Source organism: Babylonia areolata, chromosome 24 (genome assembly GCF_041734735.1).
Source record: "Babylonia areolata isolate BAREFJ2019XMU chromosome 24, ASM4173473v1, whole genome shotgun sequence".
NCBI lineage: Eukaryota > Metazoa > Mollusca > Gastropoda > Neogastropoda > Buccinidae > Babylonia > Babylonia areolata.
In genome coordinates this window covers 32,812,340-32,834,592 of record NC_134899.1, presented here as the reverse complement: position 1 = coordinate 32,834,592, position 22,253 = coordinate 32,812,340, and the positions used below count along the sequence as shown (strand labels likewise).

Here is a 22,253-nt window from a genome sequence, read left to right as displayed (position 1 = left end):
TGTTCAGCATGGCTTATAGAAAGGTAACATGTTGTTTCTTTCGATGTGAGAGTTGTTGAGAAGTCACTGACCCTCGCTTAGAACTAGAGGGCTAGAGATTTCTGCAAGCCAAGTGCATGTATTTAGTACAGCTTGTTATGTAGAAATCTAAGAAATTGTTATCTAGATTTGAACTGTTGTCATCAGTTATTTAACAGAGCCCAGAACCAGAGAATAATATTTTGGGAATGCTGGGTTGAGGTGTAAAGCAATTAACCTGTCTGTTTCAGATTTTGATTTTAATTTTTGATGATGAAATATTATGTTTCCTGTATTGTTTTGACTCAAATGTGTTGTTTGGTGCATGTGTATGTGTGTGTGTGTGTGTGTGTGTACACATTTGCATATGCGGGTATGTGTGTGCACAGATGTTTGTGTGTTGTTGTCACTGTTGTTTAATGTGTCTGTATTTGCACATGTTCATGAGTGTGTGCATGCATGTGTGTGTGTCTGTACGTATGAGTCTGTGTATGTGAGTGTTCATGTGTGTAGTTATGTGTGCGTGTTTGGGTGTGCTAGTGCTTTCAGGTCTCACACAGTTAGACCAAAAAAAAAACCCCAAAAAAATCCCTTCATTTTTCTTTTACTTTTTCCTTATAATAGAAAAAAAAAAGAAGATATAATCATGTTTGATTGCAAAGAGAGATATTACAGGGCACATTAACCGTGCATATGGAAGTTTTGAAAACATTGGTGTGTGTGTGTATGACTGTGTGTTTCGACAGTTGGGCGTTGAGGCCAAAGCTGCCACAAAGCAGGCAGGGGAGTTAAGTCACAGCGCCATAACTCTCTATACACACCGCCTGCAGCAGCTCTTGGCCCATCGAGGTGACCCTCTCACCCTTCCCCACTTTAATTTTTTTTTTATTGCCTTCATCGTTCAGTTGTCTTTTTGTGTGTCTGGTGGTTAAACCACTCTTCCTGTGTGTGTGTGTGTGTGTGTGTGTGTGTGTTAATTATGGTAATTTTGTGTTTGGATGTTGTCTTTTGCTCACGAGTTCCTGTGCGGATTTTGATGTCGTAGAGTTAAGTTTTCTCAAGTTTTTCTTGCTGTTTTCAGGACTTCTGAGCCCTGTTGATGTAGTTTTTGTTGGTAGAGGTTCTCTGATAACGTATGTATCCAGAAAATCAGAGAACGGTTTCCAATAAATCGGTGTGTGTATGGTTGGTTATGTTTGTTATTATCGGTTCATTCAGTATGTCAGGTACTGGCATTGTTTCTTTTTATTTCAATTATTGTTATGCAGGTTGGTGTTGTGGTAATGGTGTTAGAGGAGATGTTATTGGTGTGTGTGGGAATGGTTTTAATAATGATGTGTTTCGTTCACTATCAGTTTGGTGCCCCAAATGTAGACTTGTGATCAGTTTGTGTGGGTCGCTGTCATCGTATGTATTGATTACTTTTAGTGATTTTTTTTTTTTTTTATTAGATTTGAGAGTTCTTTCATTGGCTTGTCCAGACATGTATGATTCCAATGTACTGAGCTCTCATAAACTGAACAACTGGGTAGTGAAGGAAAACTACAACAGGAAATCCGTTCTTTGCTTTGAGGAAAACTTGACAGGGTTGGAAAATAGATACTTTAGTTCATAAAATTGAAACATGGAGTTTTGTTCTCAGACAAACGTGAGAAGATGGCACCTATGTATACTGTATAAGGCACTGACATACACGGCATAGGCATTGACATATATTGTATAAAGCACTGACACACTGTATACAGCACTGACACACTGTATAAAGCACTGTGTCTGTATAAAGCACCAACGCACTGCATAAAGCACCAACACTGTATAAAGCACTGACACACTGCATAAAGTAGTGACACATACTGTATTAAGCACTGACACATACTGCATAAAGCACTGACATACACCATATAAAGCACTGAAATACACTGTATAAAGCACTGACATCCACTGTATAAAGCACCAACACACTGTATAAAGCACTGACATACACTGCATAAAGCACCAACACACTGTATAAAGCACTGACATATACTGTATAAAGCACTGACACACACTGTATAAAGCGCTGACATCCACTGTATAAAGCACTGACATACACTGTATAAAGCACCAACACACTGTATAAAGCACTGATATACACTGTATAAAGCACCAACACACTGTATAAAGCACTGACATACACCATATAAAGCACTGACATACACCATATAAAGCACTGACATACACTGCCTAAAGCACTGACACGCACTGCATAAAGCACCAGCATACACTGCATAAGGCACTGACATGCATTGTATAAAAGCACTGACATACACTGTATATGTAGGTACAATCTTCTCATATGTTTTGGTTCCACATGACGTAAAACTTTGTGTTGTCTTTATTTTGAGTTTATTTTAGACAGCTTGTGTGTGTTGGTGTTGGGGGCAGGTAAGGGATGGGGTTGATATGAACGCAGAAATATCATTGGTTGTAACAAGTAAAGATGCAGTGCATCAGGCTATTTTGTAAAGTGTCAGCAGTTTGTGCCAAATGTCAGGCATGCATTGGTTTGGGACTGTGAAATGGTGCTGCACGCAGGAGGTGAGGTGTCCTCTCCATAGAGCAAGTATGAGGCACAATCAGGATTTGGTTTTATTTTGCGTTTATGCTATTTTATATAGATTAAAGTGATAAAGTTGGATTTTGTTCAGTCAAACAGATTCGGATCAGTTGTCATTGCCAGTGGGTAGTTTTGAGTTCATGAATGAATTAGATGAAGCCCCTTTCTTTTAGGGGTGGGAAAAAAGAAGAAAAAAAAATCTCTCACATCTTGTTTGCAGTGCAGTGAACAAAAGCACATTTACATTGAGGCAGTAAGTGAATAAGTGTGAGTATTTAGACCAGCAGGTTGGCTTTGTAACTATGCTGAAATGATCCTGTATATATTAAAACATAGCACTTTAGATAGTAGATGTTTGGGCGTGACTCATTTCAGTTCAGTTTATAACATGTGACAGGAAAAAAACAACAACAAAAAAAAAAAAAAAAAAAAAAAAACTTTCGCACTTGCTTATTTGATTATAGAACAGAACTTCAAGGGCAGTAAACAAAAAGAGATTAAGACTGTCTCACTGACATCAGGGGAGATACTGGTCATTTGATTTTTTTGATGTTTTCAATTTTGTTTTCAATTTTTTTCCAGTCAACTTGATGTTTTAGGAAGGGTATGGGAGGGCGAAGATGGGGGTGGGGGTGGGGGTATTTTGTTTTGGGTGTTGATTTATTGCACACAGTCAGAAGGTACTGTTTGATTTGATTTGACAACTCATTGCTTATTCAGTTGTTTTCAATCTGATTCCTTCTCGTTTATAACTGCGTGTTTTGTGGGGGGCTTGTTGTTGTTGTTGTTTTTCTTCTAATACTGTATTTAGTGTTTGTACTTTGTTGAAGCCAGGAACAACTTTTTGCACTCATTTACAGTTTTTTTTCTGGAGTGTTTTGCATCTGTGTGCATCATGTAGTCTCAATAGTTCATGAAGTTGAGTAAGTTGTGATTTGTGATGTTGAACATGATTGATGTTTTGCGTTTGCTTGCATCGCCATCTCTCTCTCTGTCTCTGTGCCTCTGTCGTGTCACTTTTTTCTGTCTCTCTGTCTCTGTGCCTCTGTCATGTCACTTTTTTCTGTCTCTCTGTCTCTGTGCCTCTGTCGTGTCACTTTTTTCTGTCTCTCTGTCTCTGTGCCTCTGTCGTGTCACTTTTTTCTGTCTCTCTGTCTCTGTGCCTCTGTCGTGTCACTTTTTTCTGTCTCTCTGTCTCTGTGCCTCTGTCATGTCACTTTTTTCTGTCTCTCTGTCTCTGTGCCTCTGTCGTGTCACTTTTTTCTGTCTCTCTGTCTCTGTGCCTCTGTTGTGTCACTTTTTTCTGTCTCTCTGTCTCTGTGCCTCTGTCATGTCACTTTTTTCTGTCTCTGTGCCTCTGTCGTGTCACTTTTTTCTGTCTCTGTGCCTCTGTCGTGTCACATTTTTCTGTCTCTCTCTCTCTGTGCCTCTGTCGTGCCACTTTTTTCTGTCTCTCTGTCTCACCCTCCACTTCCTTCTCTATTCTCTGTAGCATGCACAAGATGTTAACCTTGTGTGGTGTGTGTGTGTGTGTGTGTGTGTGTGTGTGTTGTGTGTGGTGTGGTGTGTGTGTGTGTGTGTGTGTGTGTGTAAAGAGGAGGGAGGTAGGTGATGAGCATAATATGGTCAGCACATGGTGTTTACTTTTTTTTTTCCCCATGTAAACTGTGATATTGCAATTTCTACACGTCTGGCCAGATTAATCGTACATGTTAATTACCCTGATATGTATGTTCACACACACACACACACACACACACACACACACACACACACACACACACACACACACACACACACACACACACACACACACACACAGAAAGGAAAGGAAAGAAGAAAAAAAACCCATAATCCTTCTATCTCTGTGTCCTGTCTGTATCTCTGTATTTCTCTGTCTAAGCCTCTACCTATCTCTGTCTCTGTTTCTCACCCTGTCTCTGTCTCTCTCTGTCTCTGTTCCCCCCCCCTCTCCCCCCACCCCTATATATCTCTCTCTCTCTCACTCTTTTATGCTCTGTGTATCATTTTGCATTATGGCTAACATTCTTATGTTTCATAACTCTCTGGTTGGCTGTTTTCTGTAACTGATCAAAGTGATTCTACCATACATATTCCCACAATTTTCTCATTTTTCGCATTCTTTGTGACCTAAACCCAGCATCCTTCCTCCCACAGTTGTTCTTTGAGTATGTTTTAACCCCCCAGACCCCCAGACCCCCCCCCCCCCCCCTCCTCCCTCCCCCCCCCCCCCCCACCAAAAAAAAAAAGCAATAAAGCTTGGCAAATGCTTAAACTTTTTAGAAGGAGCAGTTGATTATTTGCAAGGTACAAATATGATTAGAAATTCATCCATCTATTTGGGTGTGTGTGTGGGGGGGGGGGGAGTGTTCAGGATTGTGCATGTTCTGTGCAGACCTTCAGCATGTATCACGTTATTTTTTGTATACCTGTATTCTGAATCTGTTGTCACCCTATGACTGTTCTTTTCACTTTTTTTTTTTTTTTTTTTTAAATCTGTATGTGTATCACCTACTGTGTGATTTGCAGACTTTGTATACCTGTGCATGTGCATCTTTCTTGTTTCTTGGTGAATAATGTAAAGTGATAGCAGTTGATAATCAGGGTGTTGCTGATAAGAGCACAGAGATATTGATGATAAAGTAATACGGAGCATAATGATATCGATGATGAAGTAATCAGAAGCATAATGATATTGATGATGAAGTAATCAGAAGCATAATGATATTGATGATGAAGTAATCAGAAGCATAATGATATTGATGATGAAGTAATCAGAAGCATAATGATATCAATGATGAAGTAATCAGGAGCATAATGATATTGATGATGAAGTAATAAGAAGCATAATGATATTGATGATGAAGTAATAAGAAGCATAATGATATTGATGATGAAATTTTCAGAAGCATGATGATATTGATGATGAAGTACAACAAGGAGGGTCATGATATTGTTGATGAAGTGATAAGCATAATGATATTGTTGATGAAGTGATAAGCTGCATAATGATATTGATGATGAAGTGATAAGCAGCATAATGATATTGTTGATGAAGTGATAAGCAGCATAATGATATTGCTGATGAAGTGATAAGCATAATGATATTGATGATGAAGTAATAAGAAGCGTAATGATATTGATGATGAAGTTATCAGAAGCATAATGATATTGATGATGAAGTTATCAGAAGCATGATGATATTGATGATGAAGTACAACAAGGAGGGTCATGATATTGTTGATTAAGTGATAAGCATAATGATATTGTTGATGAAGTGATAAGCTGCATAATGATATTGTTGATGAAGTGATAAGCAGCATAATGATATTGCTGATGAAGTGATAAGCAGCATAATGATAATTATTGATGATGAAGTAATAAGGAGCATTTATATGGTTAATTAAGTAATAAAGAGCATTTAAACTGTTAATGAAGTAATAAGGAGCATTATGATATTGATGATAAAGTAATCAGGATATTTAAATCACATTCTTTCCTCACAGCTCGTGGTTCCTTAAAAGAACCCTATTTGTTTGCATTCCATATTTATGCATGGAAAATCACACACACACACACACACACACACACACACACACACACACACACACACACACATATGTATATGCATGCATTCACTTGCACAAGTGCACATACAAACACACACATTTCCCCTCCCTCTCAACATCACCCTCATACACACACACACTGACCACTTACACATAAGCAAGCATTCACAAAATGTGCTCCAGTTAAAAGTGTTTTCACAATGATCACTTTTATGTTTTCTCTTATTCATTTCAATTTGCGCTAGCATAGAAACATGTGACTGGAGAAAAAAAAAAAAAAAAAAAAAGGAAAAAAAAAAAGAAGGAAAAATCAAGCCTACAAATAACAAAGCAAGAGAGAGAGGGCAGATTGAAAACAAATAAAGAGAGCAATGAAATCCTAAACTGATACTGTCTGTCTCATGCTTGTGAACAATGTGCACATGTGACTTATATTTTCTTTCACTTGCCCGTTGGAACAACTAATAAGCTAGGGAGGACAACACATTTTTTTTTTTTTTTTTTAATTTTTTTATTCTGTCAGATTCTGCTACGTGTGCTAGGTTTCATTGATGTTTATTTTATGTATCTTCAAGAAATCATTGTTGTTGTTTTTTCCCCCTCCTTTTTAAGAAATTATGTTCTTAAGATAATATACATATATTAAATGACATTCTTTTCTCTTTGTGTGAATTTGCTCTAAAACGTACGTAATTGCCAATTTTCAAAACCTGTGTTGGGGTTTTTTGATAATGAGGAATGTATTTTGAGAATTTAGAAAATACCCTGATGATCAGCTGGATAGAAGGGTCAATACCAGAAGCTTGTCCCACACTGAGGTGCTTTGATGCCATTGCATTTGTGCCTTTTTTTTAAAAATTGGTTTTGGGTTTTTGTTGTTGTTTTTCTTAAGTTTTCTGGAGCCAGGGGTAGCATGTTTTCTTTTTTCCTTCTTATTTTTTTGGTATTATTTTTAAGAATTAAGGAATATTTTAAATCCCTGGTGCTTCCCTATGTGGCCAGCTGGACCACAGACAAAGAATGTAACTGGCTGGAAAGGGTTTTGTTTGTGTGTGCGTGTGTGTGTGTGTGTGTGTGTGTGTGCATGCTTGTATGCATGCACGCGTGTGTGTGTGGTCTTCATAAATTTCACATAAAATGTTTCCACTTCTGTGATTTGGACAAGTCAGAGAGAGAGAGAGAGAGTGAGAAAAAGAAGAGAGAGAGGGGGCAGGAGGGGGGGGGGGGAGGGTGGACCTATTCATATGTATTATCTTCTTTCACCAAAAAAAAAAAACCCAACAATAAATCATAAACTTTTCCCATTAACCTGATGGTTCTGTGCACACTGTTGTGGCTGCCAGGGCCCAGTTTCAAACGCAGCGTGGAGAAGGATTGTGCGGAGCTGGAGTTCGTTCCTGTCAACCTGCACCTCCAACGCATGGCTGTCAGCACTGACGGGAAGTCCTCTCCAGGTAAACACTCACACACTACGCTGTGCTCTGTTTGTCTCTTTGCTGCTACAGGATCAAACCCCATACCCGCCAGAATTTTTGTTGACAGGATGTCCTCTTCAGGTGCAAACACATATACGTACACTGTGCTCTGTTTGTGCACACACCCACCATCATTTTTGTTCCCTTCCACTAGACCTTGAGTGCATGTTAGTCATTTGGATGAGACGATGAACGGACAACTACAGGTCTGAGAGCTGATGGCAGTGCTGTTCCAACACAGTACAGTAGTTTTCCACGCCATACTAGTAGTCTGATTGTCTTGCTTCATGGAGTGGTTACCTAGTGGTAACGCACCCACCTTGGAAGCCAGAGAATTTGAGCATGTGGGATTGAATCCCTTACTTGCCAGAATTTTCTTCCCCTCCACCAGGCCTTCAGAGATGGTCTGGACACCAGTCATTTGAATGAGACAATAACGAGGTCGTGTGTACGGCATTCACATAGCGCATGTAAAAGAAGCCACAGCAACAGAAGGGTTGTCCCTGGCAAAATTGTATAGAAAATTCCACTTTGAGAGGAAAATGAATACAGTTGCAGACAGAAAAAAAGAAAAAAGAAAATTTTTGGTGGCGCTGCGCTGTGATGACACACTTTCTGCAGGGAGAGCAGCTTGGATATCACACAGAGAAATCTGTTGTGACAAAAAGTAATACTCTGTTCATTTGAATGCTGCTCTTTCTCCATGTCTGATTGTTTTTTGGAGTGTGTCTGCCTGTCTGGCTTTCAGTCTGTTTGTCTTCTCCTGTATCGGTTTGTCAGTGTGTTTGACTCATTACATCTCTGTCAGCCTACTTGTCTGTATGGTTGTATATGCCTTTGCTCTTGTTCATGTGTGTGTGTGTGTGTGTGTGTGTGTGTGTGTGTGTGTGTGTGTGGTGAGACGGAGAATAATTTTTCTTTGTTTTTTTTGTTTGTTTGTTTTTTGTGTTTGTTTTTTGTTGTTTTTTTTGCATGGGGATTTGCACTGAAATTCACCAAAGTATGGATATGATAAATGTTGAAATGGATAAACCCTGGCCCTGTGAAAGTTGACTTTAAAAAAAAAAAGAACATTAACATTCTGTTTTCATGTATTGGAAGAACATTAAAATTCTGTTTTCATATCTTGGTTTTCATTTGTGTGATGTATATGTATGATGGTCAGTCATGTCCAACTGTGGCCACCAGAACAGGAGAGGAAGCATCTGCTGTCCTGACTATGTGGGCTGGAATTTGATTATAGTGGAGAGCGCTTTGCCCCAGTTACATCCCCACTCTCTCGGCCAAGAGAGTTTTTTGGACAGTCAGCACTGGAATAGTCCCCAAAGGTAAAACTAACCCCCTAGGCTGCAGCATTAAAGAGCCAGTGTAATCTTCCTCCTGATTTCAGCCATTCTCCTTCACAAAAAAGACTAAGCTGTAAATGACTTGCCATTGCAGTGATGTATAATGCTGTGACTATATCTTCTTCTTCTTCTTGAGTTCTTTGTTCATGGGCTGCGACTCCCACGTTCATTCGTATGTACATGAGTGGGCTTTTACGTGTACGACCATTTTTACCCTGCCATGAAGGCAGGTATACTCTGCTTTTGGGGGTTGTCACTATATGATAAGAGACATTTTGCTCACTCACCTGTCTTGGATTTTGAAAGGTGTGATGTACGACATCTTGACGATGGGAGCCCCAACAGCCTTCAACAAGAAGTACAAAAGTGGGGGACTGCGTCGCTTGCTACAGCAGCAGCGAACTACACACACAGCGGAGAGCACGCTCGGTCCCCGCACCAAGCTTCAGAGAGCATGCTTGCTGCGTAATGAGGCGACGGACTTGCGGGCTGACATCATCAAGCTTTGTGAGCAGCTGAGCGATCTGGCTGAGTCTGGGTCGATGAGTAACCTGCAGGCTGCCGTCACCAGTCTCACAAAGAAGGTGGGTCACTTTCATTATTGACTTTGCTGAATCCTGCAAGAAAGGGCATGTTAGAGCCTTGACAGAGTGGCAGGCTTTTTATTACTGCGTACCTGAGCTGAGCAGACGAGGTGCTCATTGGCCGTGTGAAGCCTGGAAAACAAGCTATGTTTAATGTTTTTCTAATTGAGATATTTTTTACCTTTGTTTACAGGTTCAAAATAAGTGTATGGTACTGTTTGAAAGACAAATCTTTCTGATATCACACTGTTGTGTTTGTGTGACTGTTTTGTTCCTCTGTTAACACTAGCTGTGCAAGGAAATAATGACATCCGAAGTGAAAAAAGCAAAACTTGTATTCTACACAAAACTGTCACATTCAATATGAGTCCGGTCAGTATTGTCACCTTCTTTGTTATTTTCAATTCCATACATAACGACAAAGTCTTCATGTAAATTGTTTTCATTTCCTCTGTATTTGTCTTTGTTTTCTGAATTGCTTCGCTTTCATCAGAACCACTCAAATCATTTCCTTGAAGCACTTCAATTTTGTTCAAGTGACGCAACCACCCACCTCGTTCACTTCGCCACCATTTTTGCTGCAAAATGACCAGATGTGTTGTTTCAATGTTTGTGGATTCTACCGGATGTTAAACCAGTTTAGATCATCAGCAGGCACTTGATACAGAAAATGTATGTACGCCAACAGACGCTTTATACAGAAAATGTATGTATGTCAACAGGCGCTTGATACAGAAAATGTACATATGTTAACAGGCACTTGATACAGAAAATGTACAGGCACTTGATAGAGAAAATGTACGTACATCAACAGGTACATGATACAGAAAAATGTATGTATGTCAAAAGGCACTTGGTATTGAAAAATGTACGTACATCATCAGGCATGTGATATAGACAATGTACACATGTCAACTGGCACTTGATATAAGAAAATATACACACGTCAACAGGCACTTGATATATAGAAAAATGTACACTCATCAACAGGCACATGATACAGAAAATGTATGTACATCAACAGGCACTTGATATAAGAAAAATGTACAAACGTCAACAGGCACTTGATACAGAAAAATGTATGTACATCAACAGGCACTTGATATAAGAAAATGTGTGTACATCAACAGGCATGTGATATAAGAAAAATGTACACATGTCAACAAGCACATGAAAAAAGAAAAAGTTACATACATCAACAGGCATGTGATATGAGAAAAATGTATGTACATCAACAGGCACATGATATAAGAAAAATGTACATACGTCAACATGCACATGATATAAGAAAAATGTAAATACATCAACAGGCACATGATGTAAGAAATGTACACACATCAACAGGCACTTGGTATGAGAAAAATGTACATACATCAACAGGCACTTGATTTGAGAAAAACGTACACATGTCAACAGGCACGTGAACTTGTGGGCCTGTGCGAGGACCCGGTGCTGTGCAGCGCTGCGGACATGTACGTGCAGGCCAAGCGGCAGGGAGGGGGTGACGGGCAGGAAGCAGCTTCCTCCCTTCGCAGCGTCCACCACCCCCCTCCCCAGACCTCCGACAACACGCACCGCCGCTGGTCTGGCAGCGGCTTTGTCAAGAGCCCCACAACGGAACCCTGGGTGAGCAAGGGAGGAAACCTGCTCACACACGTATGAAGAGAAACATGCGCACTCTAAAAGTTATAACTGTAGAGAGAAGAACAGGCAAAGAAACGATGATAGGAGGCAAGGGTGGGGCGGCGAAGGGGGTGGATTTTTGTCAAAGTAGATTCACAACTGGGGTTAGATATTAACTCACTCAGTACGGCCAGTCCTCCCTTCTCCTCTACACAGACCCCTCGGATGTCCAGTAGGTGTCTGAATGACCCAACCTTTAGCTTCCGTCGTCAGAACCGTGGTATTCTTTGTCAACATTCACCTCTTCAGTATAAGAGCATTCCGCTTGCAATATTTTGATGATGGTAATTGGGGTGAAACGCTGTTAACGTTGTCTCTTTCGCCGTTCATATGGAGAGAGTTAAGCAGAGGAATGAACGAAATGTACACTCATCTGTTTCGTAAGGCAAGGGAAACAAATGATGAGCGTCCAGTGGCAGAGCAGTCTGTCAGCTCTGCCCAGGTAGGCAGCCTGTTGTGCAAGCGACCCTGTGTTTGTGAAGCGCTTAGGGCTTGGTCTCCGACCGAGGATAGGCACTGTATTAGTATTCATATCATTCATCATTCATTGAAGCATTGAGTGTTGTTCAGGATACCAGAATTTTCTTTTAGGATGGCACACAACATGAACGACGTTTTTGACTCGGACGCTTTCTCAGTTTCTGATTTTTACATGTCAAACTTTGTATATACGCCAGTGACTGAAATGGAGCCAGGCAATGTAACAAAGAGTCAATGTGAATCAGAATGTCCTGGGATGCTTATACTTTTGTGATAATCTGTGGAGATACTTTATGCCCAGTCTTTTGAATGGAGTAATTTCTCATAATCAGTACAGAGCTGTATACATATATTTTAGCATGCGCACATACACACACACACACACACCATATTGGTAAACTTACACACATGCATACAAACACTTACCAAATGCACACACCCATACACACAGTTATACACACGCATGCACACATGCGTGCCCAAACACACACACACACACACACACACACATCCTCACGCACTCACACAAACTCACCCTCCACACACACACACACACATACACACACACACACACACTTTCCAAGGAGGACCAAGAGCTAATAAAAAAAATTAAAAAAAATTAAAAAAAACCCACCGGTCATCAAAGAAGGAATTGTTCTTCACCATCACTGGTGGTTTGGTTCCCAGGAGGTGACCCGACTCAACCTGGAGGCGGCCGTGGTGTGCCTGGTGTCCCTGGTAGAGGGGGTACCAGGTTCGGACCTTCAGGCCTGGAAGCAGGAGGTGAGGGAGGGGGTGAGCAAGCTGCAGACGTTTGTGGACCTGGTGTCGGCCAAGGTGTCCCTCTTCCTCACCTTCCTCACCATCATGGTCAGTGTGCACGTCTACCTGGATGTTTGCCATGTTGTCGTTGGTGATTGCTTGTCTACCTGGATGTTGGCTGTGTTGTTGGTGGTGTTGTGACTGTCTACCTGGATGTTTGCCGTGTTGTTGTAGGTGATTGCTTGTCTACCTGGATGTTGGTTGTGTTGTTTGTGGTGTTGTGAATGTCTACCTGGATGTTGGTTGTGTTGTTGGTGGTGGTGTTGTGAATATCTGCCTGGATGTTGGTTGTGTTGTTGTAGGTGATTGCTTGTCTACCTGGATGTTGGTTGTGTTGTTGGTGGTGGTGTTGTGAATATCTGCCTGGATGTTGGTTGTGTTGGTGGTGGTGTGTGCATGTCTACCTGTATGTTGGTTGTGTTCTTGGTGGTGTGTGTATGTCTACCTGGATGTTGGTTGTGTTGTTGTAGGTGTGTGCTTGCCTACCTGGATGTTGGTTGTGTTGTTGGTGGTGTGTGCATGTCTACCTGTATGTTGGTTGTGTTTTGTTGGTGTTGTGAATGTCTACCTGGATGTTGGATGTGTGTTATAGGTGTAGAATGTCTACCTAAATGTAGGCTGTGTGTTGTGGGTGTGTGCTTGTCTGCCTGGATGTTGGTTGTGTTGTAGGTGCGTGCTTGCCTACCTGGATGTTGGTTGTGTTGTTGTAGGTGTGTGCTTGCCTACCTGGATGTTGGTTGTGTTGTTGTAGGTGATTGCTTGTCTGCCTGGATGTTGGTTGTGTTGTAGGTGATTGCTTGTCTGCCTGGATGTTGGTTGTGTTGTAGGTGATTGCTTGTCTACCTGGATGTTGGTTGTGTTGTAGGTGATTGCTTGTCTGCCTGGATGTTGGTTGTGTTGTAGGTGATTGCTTGTCTGCCTGGATGTTGGTTGTGTTGTTGTAGGTGATTGCTTGTCTAACTGGATGTTGGTTGTGTTGTTGTAGGTGATTGCTTGTCTAACTGGATGTTGGTTGTAGAATGTCTACCTAAATGTAGGCTGTGTTGTGGGTGTGTGCTTGTCTACCTGAATGTAGGCTGTGTGTTGTGGGTGTGTGCTTGTCTACCTGGATGTTGGTTGTGTTGGTGGTGGTGTGTGCATGTCTACCTGGATGTTGGTTGTGTTGTTGGTGGTGTGTGCATATCTACCTGGATGTTGTCTATGTGTTGTGGGTCTGTACATGTAACTGGAAGTTGTTTGTGTTGTTGGTTGTGTGTGCATGTCTACCTGATGTTGTCTGTGTGTTGTGGGTCTGTACATGTAACTGGAAGTTGTTTGTGTTGTTGCTGTGCACATCTGCCTGGATGTTTGCTGTGTATTTTATGGAGCGTTCTCATTCTTGGCAGTAGGCAGTATTGTATGGAGATTTTTCCAGCTGAAAGCACTCTCTTTATGACAAGGTTATTATTCACAGAAACTATCATTTGTATAGTTCTTCCTCTACTTCTTTATTTGTGCGCTGCGACTCAGATGTTCACTTGTATACAGGAATGGGTTTTATTTGTATGAACGTTTTTACCCATGTCATGTAGGCAGTCATACTCTGTTTTCATATTTCCTAAACATTTTTTTTATATTGAAACTGTAAGAAATTGATAGATAGTAAACTGACAACTGTAAAGTAGAGGAAAACAAGAGTAAGGAATCAGTAATTCAGTCAGTGAAGATTTGGCAAAGTTTAAAAAAAACAACAACTGTAAGTCCAGAACAGAGAAAAGAGAGAAAGCAGTACAGGAAACGGATGATCAGTAACACTGGGCTGTTGAGTTGATTTGTTTTCATGTTGAAACTGGCAGAATGAAGCTTTCCTTGACGGGCGCAATAGCTGAATGGTTAAAGCGTTGGACTTTCAATCTGAGGGTCCTGGGTTCGAATCACGGTGAAGGCGCCTTGTGGGTAAAGGGTGGAGATTTTTCTGATCTCCCAGGTCAACATATGTGCAGACCTGCCAGCACCTGAACCCCCTTCGTGTGTATACGCAAGCAGAAGATCAAATACGCACGTTAAAGATCCTGTAATCCATGTCAGCGTTTGGTGGGTTATGGAAACAAGAACACATCCAGCATGCACACCTCTGAAAGCAGAGTATGGCTGCCTACATGGCGGGGTAAAAACGGGTCATACACGTAAAAGCCCACTCGCGTATATACGAGTGAACGTGGGAGTTGCAGCCCACGAACGCAGAAGAAGAAGAAGAAGAAGCTTTCCTTGTATGATTTTCAGGTGTGAGAGTGTGCGTGATCAGAACGATCTGTCTTTGATATGGTGTGGTGTGATTGCAGGAAAACAAAGACAGCATTCAGAAAATGCATGAGATCAAGTACAGACGTGACATCGTCAACTCCCATGCAGTGAGTGCAACTTTGAAATGTATTTGGCTTTTTTTTCTTTTTTTTTTGAAGGGTGGGGGTCGGGTTTGGGGTTATGGGCGAGGGGGTTTTGTGATTGTTTATTGTTTGCTACATGAAGTTTTATAACATTTGGCTTGGCTTTTTTTTAATGCTTAATTGCTTGAGTGTGTTAATTATGCATTGTACAAAGTTTAGTGAAGAAAATCTAGGGTTGTGTTATTGTTTATTGTGTGACACATAAAGTTTTATAACATTTGACTGGGGTTTTTTTTTCTTGTGTTTGTTAATCATGTGCTGTACAAAGTTCAGTGTTGAAAATTTAATGCTGTTTTTTGAGATTGAGTGCTAAACTTGTGGTTAAATGTGTGATATTATGTAAATTGATGGATTGGTTAACTACCTTACAGTACAGGCTAATGAATTGTTTGCTTCATTGATTGCTTGATTGGTCCAAGCCATGGAAGGAATTTATCAGTGTCTTATTTTTTGTGACAGCAGTAGTTGTAAGTTGTCATTTTAGAGTATAAATGCATGTTTTACTTGTCGACTTTTACATTGAACAGCGCAGTTGAACTTCATTTTTTTATGGAAAGGCACGATATGAATTATATCATTATTATTATTGTTGTTATTATTATCATCAAAATTAATAATGATAATAATGATATTATGATTGTTGTTATTACCAAGATGTGATGGCCTGAAGGTAACGTGTCCATCTTGGAAGGGACAGAATCTGAGCGCGCTGGTTCAAATCTCATAGTCGCCAGTATTTTTTCCCACTCCACTAGACCTCAAGTGGTGGTCTGGACGCTAGTCATTCGGATGAGACAATAAGCCCAGATCGCATGTACACAAAGCATTTAGCGCACATAAAACAACCCACGGCAACAAAAAGGGTGTCCCTAGCAAAATTCTTGTAGAAAAATCCACTTCAATAGGAAAACAAATAATGTTACAGGCAACAAAAAAAACAAACAAACAAACAAACAAAAAACCACCAAAAATGGGTGGTGCTTTCTCCCTGGGGAAGAGTAGCCCGAATTTCACACAAAAAAATGTGTTGTAACAAAAAAAAGAGTGATACAATAATTTGATTTGGTTTGATTTGATTTGATATGGTACTTATATAGCACCTGACCTCGGTCAGAGACTAAGCTCTAAGCACTTACAAACTCAAGGTCATTTGCACAGCAGGCTGCCTACCTGGGTAGAGCTGACTGACAGCTGCCATTGGGCACTCATTATTTATTTCCTGTGTCATTCAATCAAATTTCCGGCACACACACATACACACTCAGAGTCAGACAGACATGTAACATACTCCGTTTTCAGGGGTGTGCATGCTGGGTAAGTTCTTGTTTCCATAACCCACCAAACGCTGACATGGATTACAGGATCTTAAACATGCAGTATTTTATCTCCTGCTTGCTGTATACACCTGAAGGGGGTTCAGGCACCAGCAGGTCTCCACATATGTTGACCTGGGAGATCGGAGAAATCTCCACACTTTACCCACCAGACGCCCATTAACCAAGATTTGAACTCGGGACCCTCAGATTGAAATGGTGGTGTTAAGCTAGTAAGGAGATAAGAATAACTTTTATTATCTCATAAAGAGGAACTGCACAGGTAAGAAAGAGAATGGTGGTGGTAAGATAATAAGAAGATAAAGAGTAACTTTGTTTTCTCAATGCTGCGAGCTATAAAGGCTATTGCAATAATTACGCCAGATCACGGCGCTGGTGTCAGGGGTGTGTGCCATGGTGGAGAACGGCAGCCTGACGTCGCAGCGCACCCTGCAGCAGCTGCAGCACTGCGGCCTGCTGGTCCAGTGGGAGGGGCTGCTCAGCTGCTTCGGGGAGGAGATGGGCATGATCGAGGACATGGCCGTTGCCGTCGACGACCTTCGCTTCGTCTCCCTGCAGTTCGTCAAGGTCCAGGGCAACGAGGAGGACGCAGACCCCACCGTCTCCATGGGAAGGTGAGGAAAGGTTTTTGGGGCGGTGGTGTTTTGTTTGTGTGTGTGTGTTTTATCAGGATGAAAATGATATATGGAGAATGAAAGGGTTTTGGGATGGTGTGTGTGTTGTGTTGTGTTGTGTTGTGTTATGTTGTGTGTTTCATCAGGATGGAAGTGTTACATGCAAAATGAAAGGCTTTTGGGGTGGTGTTATGTGTGTTGTTTTGTGTTGTGTGTGTCTCATCAGGATGAAAGTGTTACATGGAAAGGCTTTAGGCTGGTGTTTTTGTGTGTGTGATTTATCATGATAGAAATGTTACATGGAGAATGATAGGCTTTGGGGTGGTGGCGTGTGTGTTTTATCAGGATGGAAATGTTACATAGAAAGGCTTTGGGGTGGTGGTGTGTGTGTTTTATCAGGATGGAAATGTTACATGCAAAATGAAAGGCTTTCGGCTGTTAGTGTGTGTGTGTGTGTGTGTGCATGCATGCATGCGTGCCAGGATTGATGTGCTCCATGGAAAAGGAAATGATCGTCAGTGAAATGATGAAACGCAGACAGTTACCTGCATTGTAGATGTTTGGGTTTTATTCTGCTCCAGTTTAACGATTTATCAAAATCAGGATCAAACCAGAACCTGCAGATTGAAGGTTAAACACTTTGATCATTCAAGTTTTATTTACTTGTCACTGATTGACTGTTTTGAATGCTTCAGCAGAATGCAGTCTTGCTTCTGTTTCAGTCACATTAAGGATGGAGCCCATCCTGACTTTAACAGGTAAACCATTGTCTTTGTGTGAAAAAAAGGCATAAGCCACCACATCTCTTGAGTTTTTATTATTTTAACAGATTTGGGGTTGTTGATAAATGTGTGTGTGTGTGTGTGTGTGTGTGTGTGTGTGAGTGTGTGTGTGTGCGTGCGTGCATGCGTGCGTGTGTGTGTGTGTGTGTGTGTGTGTGTGTGTATTTGGCTGTGAGTGGGTGTTTGTGTGTCTTTGTGTCTGTGTGAGTGTAGTGTGTGTATGTGTGCATATATATGTGTTTGTGTGTGTGTGTGTGTGTGTGTGTGTGTGTGTGTGTGTGTGTGTGTGTGCATGCATGTATCTGTGCCTGTGTGTGTCTTTGTGAATGTAGCGTGTGTATGTGTGCATATGTGAACATGTATAAGTTTGTGTGTGTGTGTGTGTGTGCATGTGTGTCTGTGCCTCAGTGTGTGTGTGTGTGTGTGTGTGTGTGTGTGTGTGCATGTGTCTGTGTGAGTGCAGTGTGTGTATGTGCACATGTATAAGTTTGTGTGTGTGTGTGTCTTTGTATATGTCTGTGTCTGTATGTGTCTGTGTGAGTGTACGGTGTGCGTATGTGCGCATGTATTTATGTTTGTGTGTGTGCATGTGTGTGAGTGTAGTGTGTGTATGTGTGAGCATGTATAAGTGTCTGTGTGTGTGTGTGCATGTATGTGTGTCTGTGTGAGTGTAGCATATGAATGTCCTTTGTGCGATTACATATTGATATGTGTGTTGTTTTTTCTCCCCTCACCCCCCCGCCCCCCCTGCCCCACACCCCTACACACAGACACAGCCTGTGTGTACACATCCCAGTGCAGGACCAGCTGTTCAGCCAGCTGCCCAGAGAGCTACAGCAGGGCCAACACATCTCTGTCTTCCCCACCTTATTCAACATCGGCATCAATGAGGACGCAACCTACGCTGAGACTCGGTGTGCCTTCTTTCTTTCTTCTTCTTCTCTTTCTTCTTCTTCTTCTTCCATGCGCATACATACGTGACAACGTAATGCTTGTTCTTTTCATTGCTTTACTTTCAGTGGACTATTCCAGATACTATTCTCATTCGTCGTTCTTATTATTTCATTTTGTTTCTTTATTTTTATGTTTTGTGTTGTGGTATATGGGCAGAATTGTAAAAAGGGCTTTACTGTGCCTAATTCTTTACCCATTAAAGATTCAGTCAATCTTCTTCTTCTTCTTCTGCATTCATGGGCTGCAACTCCCACATTGACTCGTATGTACACGAGTGGGCTTTTACGTGTACGACCATTTTTAATCCTCTTCCTCCCCCCTCCCACCCCCCCCCCCCCCCCCACCCCCCGCAATGTAGGCAGCCATACTCCGTTTTCGGGTGTGTGCACGCTGTGTTTGTTCTTGTTTCCATAACCCATCTGAATGCTGACATGGATTACAGGATCTTTAAGGTGCCGTATTTGATCTGCTTGCATACAGACACGAAGGGGGGTTCACGCACAAGCAGGTCTGCACATATGTTAACCTGGGAGATTGGAAGAATCTCCATCCTTTACCCACCAGGCGCTGTTACCAAGATTGGAACACTGGGACCATCAGATTGAAAGTCCAACACTTTAACCACTCAGCTGTTGTGCCCATCACAGTGGGTCTAAATTCCAATATCACCGATGGTAACTATGGACGGGACTGTCCTGTCCTGGCACATGTAAAAGAACCTACAGCAACTAAAGGGTTCTGTGCCTGGTGAAAATCTGAAGAATATTCCACTCTAAGATACGTTTGTGTGCATGTGCATGACTCTTTGTCTGTGTGTGTGTGTGTCTGCGCGTGTGTGTGTACGCGCGTGCGTGTGTGCGCACGTGCGCTTGTGTGTATGTGTGTGTGGCATCAGTGACCAGATGGTATGGGATGGTGTGCAGGTTTGGCAGCACTGCCCTGCAGGAACATGTCAATACCGAGAGCCTCTCCCAGCTCCATGCCTACTATGAGTCTGTGGCCAGTCTCTTCAGTGATCCAGGTATGCCACTGTGTGTTGTGACTGCATGTGTCTGTGTGTGTGTGTCTGTGTCTGTGTGTGTGTGTGTGTGTGTCTGCAAGTTTGTGTGTCTCCATTTGCACACTTGCGTTGGTATGTACGCATGTGTTCATGCGCATGGGTTCACTGTGCATGGCCCATTTTCGACTTGTTCTTATTTCAAATCACTTGCCTTCTATGTATCTCTCCCTTTTGCTATATTTGACTATGTTAAATTACTTGTTAATATTTTTATCTAATCATTTTATTTCGTTTTTATGTCAAACGTTTCACACAAACCTAAAAATAAACACTCAACGCCTGATCAGCACGTTGGTTTACGCACAGGTCAGGCATTTCCTCCAATTTCCCACCCCCCACACCCCCAGCAGATGTGTTCTACATAGCGTTTATAGATCTGTCTGCACGGTCTTGACAGCTCCCTTGAAACTGAAACAGAAAGTGAAAGTGCGAGTTGTGTTGTTTTGTGGCAGGTGAGAAGGTGGGGAGTCCGGGCAGTGTGAGTCACCTGCTGAAGCTGCTGCACAGCAACGTGGCCACCAAGAAGAGCAAGAACGTGGAGGTGCTGCACTTGGCCTCTGAGGTCAGTCAGTCAGTCGGCGCTGGTGTTCATTGATTGATTGATGTGGGTGTTTGTGTAGTGCTGGTGTTGATCGATCGATTGATTGATGTGGATGTTTGTGTAGTGCTGGTGTTGATCGATCGATTGATTGATGTGGATGTCTGTGTAGTGCTGGTGTTGATCGATCGATTGATTGATGTGGATGTTTGTGTAGTGCTGGTGTTGATCGATCGATTGATTGATGTGGATGTTTGTGTAGTGCTGGTGTTGATTGATTGATTGATTGATTGATGTAGATGTTTGTGTAGTGCTGGTGTTGATCGATCGATTGATTGATTGATGTGGATACTTGTGTAGTGCTGGCATTGATCGATCGATCGATTGATCGATGTGAATGTTTGTGTAGTGCTGGTGTTGACTGATCGATTGATTGATGTGGATGTTTGTGTAGTGCTGGCATTGATCGATCGATCGATTGATTTGATGTGGATGTTTGTGTAGTGCTGGTGATGATCGATCAATTGATTGATGTGGATGTTTGTGTAGTGCTGGTGTTGATCGATCGATTGATTGATTGATTGATGTGGATACTTGTGTAGTGCTGGCATTGATCGATCGATCGATTGATTTGATGTGGATGTTTGTGTAGTGCTGGTGTTGATCAGTCAATTGATCGATCGATTGATTGATGTGGATACTTGTGTAGTGCTGGTGTTTAACTCTCTCCATATGAACGGCGAAAGAGACGACGTTAACAGCGTTTCACCCCAGTTACCATCACCAAAATATTGTAAGCGGAAGGCTCTTATACTGAAGAGGTGAATGTTGACAAAGAATATCGCAATTCTGACGACGGAAGCTAAAGGTTGGGTCATTCAGACACCCACTGGACAGACAGACAGACAGACAGACACACGCACACAAACACACACACACACACACACACACACACACACACACACACACACAGGAAAGCAGTCTCATTTATCTATCAGTACCCCCGAAAATTTAGTATGGCTGCCAACATGGCGGGGTAAAAACAGTCATACATGTAAAAGCCCGCTCATGTATATACAAATGAACTTGGGAGTTGCAGCCCACGAACGAAGAAGAAGAAGAAGAAGAAGTCTATCAGTTATACATGATACCACTATTATCTTTCTTTCAGATCTGAGAAAAAAGCAGTCTCATTCGTCTTTCAATTTTATATGAGATAACAAAGTTATTCTTATCTTCTTATTATCTTAACACCGCCATTCTCTTTCTTACTTATGCAGTTTCTATTTATGAGACAACAAAGGTATTCTCATCTTGTTATCTTATCACCACCATTCTCTTTCTTTCTTATGCAGTTTCTCTATGATGTAATAAAGTTATTCTTATCTTCATATTATCTTAACACCACCATTCCTTCAGATCTGCCAGCGGCTGCAAGGCCTTCGCATCACGGCCTGCAAGAGTGGCAAGGACCGGACGTCGATGGGCGTGACACTGGAGATGATTCAGGTCCTGCAGAGGCACCACGACCTGGCTCCACACGGCTTCACCCAGGCACTGGACTGTTTACGCAGGTCAGGCTACCATCTCCGTCGTTTTGTTCATAACTTAACTTGCCTGCTGACAGTTATTGCCCTCTGGCTTGTAAAGGTGGCAACAAAGCTTTTTTGGGTCAGTCTCTGAATGGTACCTCAGGTTTGCTTCATGGTTTTGATTCATTTTGTTCATGGACAGGTTTAGTTTGGTAAAGTTATTGGACAGGATTTTTCAGAAATGAATATGTAAATGGATTAACTGGCAGAGTTGTTGGATGGAGAGTTTCAGATATAAAGATGTAAATGGTTTCATTGGCAAAGTTAATGAATGGAAATTTCAAAAATAAACATATAAATTGATGGATCTGCAAAGTGAGTGATATTGTCTTTTTAGTGCAATTGAAAAATCTGACAGC

At 41.7% G+C, this 22,253-nt stretch overlaps 1 protein-coding gene across 4 annotated transcripts in view; it reads left to right on the top strand.

The window, feature by feature from the left end:
* The window catches only part of LOC143299000 (inositol polyphosphate-4-phosphatase type I A-like), a 64,998-nt gene that overhangs the window by 37,219 nt on the left and 5,526 nt on the right, over positions 1-22,253 (top strand). For 3 of the 4 annotated variants that reach the window (XM_076612067.1, XM_076612065.1, XM_076612069.1), the window contains 11 exons: positions 7,548-7,658; positions 9,332-9,609; positions 11,026-11,235; positions 12,460-12,642; positions 14,916-14,984; positions 16,718-16,968; positions 17,691-17,726; positions 18,521-18,664; positions 19,628-19,725; positions 20,217-20,326; positions 21,722-21,876. In XM_076612067.1, the coding sequence (XP_076468182.1) occupies positions 7,548-7,658; positions 9,332-9,609; positions 11,026-11,235; positions 12,460-12,642; positions 14,916-14,984; positions 16,718-16,968; positions 17,691-17,726; positions 18,521-18,664; positions 19,628-19,725; positions 20,217-20,326; positions 21,722-21,876 (1,645 nt within the window). Of the gene's footprint in view, positions 1-764; positions 868-7,547; positions 7,659-9,331; positions 9,610-11,025; positions 11,236-12,459; positions 12,643-14,915; positions 14,985-16,717; positions 16,969-17,690; positions 17,727-18,520; positions 18,665-19,627; positions 19,726-20,216; positions 20,327-21,721; positions 21,877-22,253 lie in introns of all 4 variants that reach the window. The other variant, XM_076612066.1, reaches the window with a different exon arrangement.